The sequence below is a fragment of the Hemicordylus capensis genome, chromosome 2 (assembly GCF_027244095.1).
Source record: "Hemicordylus capensis ecotype Gifberg chromosome 2, rHemCap1.1.pri, whole genome shotgun sequence".
NCBI classification, from domain to species: domain Eukaryota; kingdom Metazoa; phylum Chordata; class Lepidosauria; order Squamata; family Cordylidae; genus Hemicordylus; species Hemicordylus capensis.
Window position 1 is genome coordinate 222,798,005 of NC_069658.1, and position 7,266 is coordinate 222,805,270.

Consider the following 7,266-nt stretch of genomic DNA (forward strand, 5'->3'; position numbering starts at 1 on the left):
TTCTTCCCAGCATGCCCCGCAGCCTGTATCATTCTAAGACTTTTCCCGGCAGTCTCTGCAAACAGCCCACTCTGTTCTCCATCCCTTCTTCCCGGCATGCTCCGTGGACCTTGCGCCCTTGACAACAGAGGCTAAGATGGCGTCCAACACCCGGATCATCCAGTGGATTCGCAACTGGGCGGCAGGGGTAAGAAAGCCCGGGGGTGGGCGAGGGAGAACGGAGAAGGTTACGCTCATGAAAACTCACTATCTCCAATCCCCGCGTTATGTACGATCCCGAATATTCATGCCATGCAAATATACGCTTTGACGGAATGCAAATTTCTACCAAGCCACGCCCCTAAGTGAACGGGCTCGCGTAATAAACATTGTGTTTCCCCTACCATGCAAAGTACTATGGGAATTGTAGTTCTCTGGAAATGGGGGGATGGCTGTCAACGAAGTGATGAATTTTATTTGTATTGATGGTTACTGCATTTCTGAAAAATCAGAGAGACCTTTACTTATATTTGGATGCGTTTTTCTTATATTATTATATGCTGTTTTATACATAAATATTTATATGACTTTTGAGAATACCATGCACAGCTGGGGAAACAAACAAATGGATCATAGAACAAATCACTCCAGAATTTTCACTCGAGGCACAAATGTCCAAGCTCAAATTATCATATTTCGGACACATTATGGGAAGACCCAGATCCCTTGAGAAGTCTATAATGCTGGGGAAAGGAAAGAGAAGAAGAGGACAGCAGCAAGGTGGATGGACTCGATTACAACAGCAATGAATGCACCACTGAGAGACCTTGAAGGCCAAGTTGAAGGCAGATTATCCTGGAGAGCATCTATCTATGCGATCGCTAAGAGTCGACACTGATTTGACATTACTTTATATAATGAAATTTTTAATATTTCAGTGGTTTTTGAGGACCCCTGTTGGAAAAATACAGTGTGTGTATAAATAGTTCTTTTTATGTTTAGAAAGAATAGTCTCAAGTGTTTAACAAGTCAAAATGTGTATATATTGAAGCTTTTTAAAAAGATAATATGAGAGTCCAGAAGCCACCAGATTCCAAACCATAGGAAATGTAATGGAATGCCTTAAAATCTCTGTGTAAATATAAATTGTAATAATTACCTAATATAAAGGTAAAGTTGTGCCGTCGGGTCGGTGTCAACTTCTGGTGACGACAGAGCCTTGTGGTTGTCTTTGGTAGAATACAGGAGGGGTTTACCATTGCCATCTCATCAGCGTTTGAGATGATGCCTTTCAGCATCTTGCTATATCACTGCTGCCCAATATAGGTGTTTCCCATAGTTTGGGGAACATACCAGGGGGGATTCGGTCGAACCACCAACCTCTTGCTCCCTAGGCAAGTTACTTCCCTGCTGCGCCATTAGATGGCTATTAATAACTTAATATAGACCATATTTAATAGCTTAATAAAGGGAGGGCTTCCCTGCAGAGGGTATTCCACTGTGGCAACGTAATTATTGAGGTGGGTTTCCCCATCTTCACATGTTGCTAGATTTCCCCAAAAAAACATGACATCCAGATTAAGACATTAATAGCTGGTTTGAACAGTCATGACTTTCAATCCTCCAGGACTGGCCTGGAATCTTCAAGAATTGGCATCCATCTCCAGCTGACTCTGGAAAGCAACCTTGGAGATTTGAACGGCTTGATAGGGTGAAAAACTTGAAAATACAGTCTCAGGCAGAATCAGCAACCCTACATGGCTTATCAGCTACTTACATAAATTCCATTTCCTAGACTCCTTTGCTGGGCCAAGGGACTGATGGGAAGAGAGTTTGTAAGTTAAACATGTTGGAAATTAATAGACTGATGTTTGCAAATGTAGCTGTGCTTTTGAATGGGGGAGGGTTACATAGAAATAGCAATAGCACTTATATTTATATACCGCTCTATAGCCGAAGCTCTCTAAGCGGTTTACAATGATTTAGCATATTGCCCCCAACATTCTGGGTACTCATTTTACCGACCTCGGAAGGATGGAAGGCTGAGTCAACATCTAGATCATTGTCAGGAAAGAACTACAAAATAATTGTAATAAATACAATTACAATATATACCCTGTTTCCCCGAAAGTAAGACCTAGCAGTAATTTCTGATGTACCGCTAATTGCCCTAGTGCATTTTTTGGGGCTAAAATTAATATAAGACGCTGTCTTATTTTCGGGGAAACACGGTACATACTTACATATTATTTGGTGCTGAGAGGCAAAGGGGATGTTGTTCACAGAGTGTAACCAAGTACAAATAAAATCTTGTTTTAAGGTGCTTTAAAAATAGCTATTTATTTTTCTTCCTGGGGAAAAGCACAACACTCACCGAGGTGGGGGGTGGAGCCAACATGGCCGACGGATAGTTTGATTCCTCTCAGCTCCCCCAGTTCTTTCTCTTTTTTCCCTGTAGAGGCCTCTCTTTCCGGATTATTCTTTGCTATTTTATTATTTTATATTTTTTTATTCTACTTTTTATCACTTGGGAGATTATTTTTAGCCCTCCAGGATGGGCAGAAGGAATTGCACAGGAGCTGGTCTCCCTGCCTCAGTCCCAGCGTCAAAGAGATGCACCAAGCAGCTGAAGTTGGACTCTTTCTTGCCTTCGGTGAGTGCCTCGACTCCTATTTCACTACAAAACAGATTTGCCCCGTTAGAGGATATTTGTGCCTTCACAGAAGCTGCTGCTGGGGATGATTTTGTCGACCCCCCCCCCCCCCCTGAATGGCTCTTCACAGGAGACGCAGCGTAGCATTGATCAAAACGTTCTTTTATCTCAATTCTGCAATTTAACTGCAGATACGCTGCAATATATTCTACAAACACTAAAGAGACTGGAATCTAAAACAAGTGAGATCATGAAGCTTGTTTTAACCCAAAGCCAGTCTTGCTCCTGTTTCCATCGTGAAGGCAATACTAAAACAAAGATAACCTCACCGGTTAATGGGCTATCGGTTAATGGGCAATTAAATCGTATATCGTTCCCTTCACCTGACAACAAAGCTAACCTCAGACTTCAACCTAATTGTGTTATGCTTTCTGTTCCTCGTCAGTCATGCTACCGTTATAACTGGATCCACAAATCTGCTATTCTTCGCTCATTAAGCTCCTTAACTGCCCGTTCTATCTCAAGCTATGACCTTATTAAATATGAACATTTACCAGATGTGAATCATAACCAGAGGATTCTACTCACATTCAGGAATTCCAGCTTCCCAGAGTTATTTTTTCGATCAAGAGAGTATCTGGCCAGATTCAATATTTCAACCCAGAGATGTTTTGTAAATGCAACTGTTAAACCTCTAGCTATGAGGGAGATAAATCCGCCACTCTCTGCGCCTCGCCCTCAGCCTCGCAGCCTTGAGAGAACTAAGCTAAGCAGCAAAACATCCAGGCCTAAGACAACATCGCATTCCATACCTCAAGGTCAGCATCCCTGTGTACTTTCAATTAAGACTCCCTCCCAAGAGAAAGGAGCTGAGGCAGAAATTTTAAACTCTTATGCTGCTCCAAAGCTTACTTCTGCATTACAGGACTATGCTGATATACTTCCCCTACCGGATACTATAAAGTCCTTGCTTGAGGTAGCCGACGATTTGGCTGAACTGAGTAAAGAAAGTCAAGCTGCTTCTCTCTCCACAGCTGGGAATTCCTCTCCAGTTAACCATCTATCTGCTGACGTTCCAGTGGATGTGGATACGTTGAAATTGGTACACATGGCATTACAAGAAAATGGCCAAATTGAGGAAGACCATTGGGCGGGCTTGGCAAACGACCCCCATTTCTGTGCAATTTTTTCCTTGCTAGACTCTAAACAGCACTCTTCCCCTGCTAAAGCTTTAAAAAAGACTGGTACTAGGCCTCTCCCGGATGACAGCGATAATGGTCCCTCATTTCCAACTTATAAGGATGCTACCGCTAACGCTGTTGATACTGCAAGTGCCTCACCTTCCCCTTCTTCTGCTACTCCAAGAATTACAGAAGACCCTATTGTTCTCTCCTCTGATGATGACACAAGCCTGATTTGCATTTCAACTACTCCATCTCCTCAAGATGATCCTACCTCTACTTCTTCCAGAACTATCGTAAATTGTATGTATGCAAAGATGCATGAAAGTTATGTGTGGAACATTTGTGACATGTCATCTAAATGCCAAGTGGTATTGTTATCACTGTGTAAGAACAAAGGTCCTCTTGTCCGTTCTCTTTTTCATGTTGCTTTTATGCAGACTAGGTGGCAACAGTGAACTGAGCTTTGCTTGTCTATCTGTCTCTTAACAGCAAGATCTCCAAGCCAAATTACAGCTGCGCTACACTGAGATCTCCAAGAGGTAATTCCCTTAGACATGGGGTGGAGTCATTGAGGTCATTCACACAGTCAAAAAGCATGTTCTACCCAGGTTTGGGAGTACTCCCTGTTTTCCTCTCCTACCAAAAGGTGGCACCAAAACCCATGTAGTCTAATTGGTAGCCCTGGCCCTCAGACCCAGATCAGATTTCAGCAATAGGGCTGCCTCCTGGCTTAAAGAAATCTTCATCCATTAATCTTATGAGTCTTAGTGGATAAATAAAGTTTGCTCATGTCTGCCTACACACAAATCCAGTAGTTTTAGGGGAAATATGCTGTCTTAATTGGGCTACTCAGAAGTAAATCCTCCTTTGTTCCACAGTCCAAGCTAGGAGGTGGTGATCTGACATCCTACCACTTGACACATGGCTTGTCAAAGCATTGTATCAAAATGGTTTCTTTCACTGATTAGGGGACTGAACAAGACCACCTCCATACACTCTATGGTTGTATGGCCACTGCTCAGCTGTTTGTTTTAATTCCCACTGGATATGGCCTTTGTGATGTTCTTATGTTGCTTGTCTTTTAGGACTCAGCCACCTCCACGCCTTCCGGTTGGCCCCAGCCACAAGTTTGCAAACAACTACTATTGTACTCGTGATGGGCGTCGGGAGACCTTGCCTCCTGTTGTCCTTGTCTCACCACAGAAAACCTTGGCCCCAGGAGCTCCTGCTGCCAGGTAGGGTGTGTCCATCCTTGCATCTTCGCCTTCATAATGAACAGCCTTGCTTGATCAGACCTAAGGCCTATCTAGTCCAGCACTGTTTCACACACCAGATGCCTTGAGAATCCACACAACCAGAAGATGAAGGCATGCTCCCTCTCCTGCCACAGCTCCTTTGCAACTGGTATTCAGGGGCATCCTGACCTTGAATATGGAGAAAGCCTATTACATCAGGATTAGTAGTCACTGATAGACCTGTTCTCCATTAATTTGTCTTAGGTCCTGCTTAAAGCCATCCAAATTGGTCCTGCCACAGGATGTGGTGATTTATCCCACCACATCCCGTGGCAGAGAATTCCATAAATCAGTTATGTGCTATGTGAAAAAGTACTTCCTTTCATAGGTCCTAAATTTCCTTGCAATAAGTTTCATGGGATCACCCCTTTTTACTTTTGTGAGAGAAGGAGAACAACTTCTCCCTATTGAAGTTCTCCAAACCATGCATAGTCTTTCAATATCTATCATGTATCCCCTTAGGCACCTTTTTTCTAACTAAAAAGCCCCAATTGTTGTAGCCTTGCCTCAGGAAGGTGCTCCAGGCCCCTGATCATCTTGGTAGTCCTCTTCTGCACCGTTTCCAGTTCTATAATATCCTTTTTGAGATATGGTGAACAGAACTGTACACAGTAAAGTAATGTGGTCACACCATAGATTGTATAAAGACAACATAGTGCTAGCCCTTTTGTAACCACTATTTTAGTTTTATTGAGATCTACCACCTGATTCCTACACCACCTAATGGCGCAGCAGGGAAATGACTTGACTAGCAAGCCAGAGGTTGCCGGTTCAAATCCCCGCTGATATGTTACCCAGACTATGGGAAACACCTATATTGGGGAGCAGTGATATAGGAAGATGCTGAAAGGCATCATCTCATACTGCATGGGAGATGGCAATGGTAAACCCCTCCTGTATTTTACCAAAGACAACCACAGGGCTCTGTGGTTGCCAGGAGTCGACACCAACTTGATGGCACACTTTACTTACCCTTACCACCCGATTAAAATAGCTAAATTAAGCATTTACACCTTTTGAGTAGTCACTTAACCAACTGGATTTCAAATATTTTAGCAAGCTGGTCTTGTGGTAGTAAGCATGCATTGTCCCCTTTGCTGAGTGGGCCCACCCTGGTTTGTATTTGAATGGGAGACTACATGTGAGCACTGTAAGATATTCCCCTTAGAGGATGGGGCTGCTCTGGGAAGAGCACCTGCATGCTTGCGTGCAGAAGGTACCAGGTTCCTTTCCTGGCATCTCCAAGATAGGGCTGCCTTCTTGGAGAAGCCACTGCCAGTCAGTGTAGACAGTACTGAGCTAGATAGAGCAATGGTCTGACTAGGTAGAAGACAGCTTCCTCTTTTCTTAAGGCATGCAACACTATTCTTATTGTTTAATTGTCCTGGTTCTTTTCATTTATTTATTAATTTATTTAAAATCTTTATACCCCGCCCCTCCAGTATACTACTGCTCGGGGCGGCTCAAAACATTAATAAAATAGACACAATGTAAAACAAAAGATTAAACAAGTTAAACAAGCTAAAATGACATTTAAAATTACAAATGTTTTAAAAGTTTCTAATTAAGTTATTTTTATGAAGCTAAAAAGTGACAAATCTTCATGTATCATCTGCAGAATGCTTTAGTTTCCAACTCTTCCTTTTCTCATCCCCAGCTCAGAATCTGCTGTGGCAATGATGGAGAAAAAACCAGTGACTCCAGGCCCCCCAATTCAGAAATGGGAGCTGTCGAAAGACCAACCTTACTTGTGAACTGATTGCAATCAAAGCTGTTGCATGTATGGATCCGCACCCCACCTGGCAGGAAACAGACAATGCTGTCACCCTGCTCAGAATTATTTCTGACTATAAAGACTCTCTGGTGCTTATCTGATTAAATAAACTCAGTCCTTAACTTTCATCTTAATTTATAAAACACTGAGCATTTAGTGACTCAGTGTTGTGGGGTCAGGACAACTTAGTGGTACAGAAAAGTTTATTAGATTTTTAAAGGAATTTTATCACATAAACATCTTGAGCATGCAGCCTTCCTTGTAGATATGTGTTTAAACAGGATTTCTACACTGGCAGACAAACTAAGTAAAGAGAGAAAGTATATAAGTAATCCATCACAGTTAAGAGAAGGGTCCCCCCCCATTATTGTTAGCAGTGCA

At 42.6% G+C, this 7,266-nt stretch overlaps 1 protein-coding gene across 1 annotated transcript; it reads left to right on the forward strand.

The window, feature by feature from the left end:
• The first annotated feature begins 30 nt into the window (after positions 1-30).
• Positions 31-7,007, forward strand: NDUFA7 (NADH:ubiquinone oxidoreductase subunit A7). Its single transcript, XM_053301806.1, has 4 exons — positions 31-187; positions 4,306-4,355; positions 4,902-5,051; positions 6,769-7,007. Exons 1-4 carry the CDS (start codon positions 137-139, stop codon positions 6,863-6,865), a joined length of 348 nt encoding a protein of 115 aa, XP_053157781.1. The 5' UTR covers positions 31-136; the 3' UTR covers positions 6,866-7,007.
• The last annotated feature ends 259 nt before the right edge of the window (positions 7,008-7,266 follow it).

What these genes read in the sequence shown, in the direction of transcription:
- NDUFA7 (XM_053301806.1), top strand. Translation starts at nt 137, where the DNA reads ATGGCGTCCAACACCCGGATCATCCAGTGGATTCGCAACTGGGCGGCA. An exon ending in TACACTGAGATCTCCAAGAG is followed by an intron (nt 4,356 to 4,901) that starts GTAATTCCCTTA and finishes CTTGTCTTTTAG; the next exon opens with GACTCAGCCACCTCCACGCC. An exon ending in CCAGGAGCTCCTGCTGCCAG is followed by an intron (nt 5,052 to 6,768) that starts GTAGGGTGTGTC and finishes TCTCATCCCCAG; the next exon opens with CTCAGAATCTGCTGTGGCAA.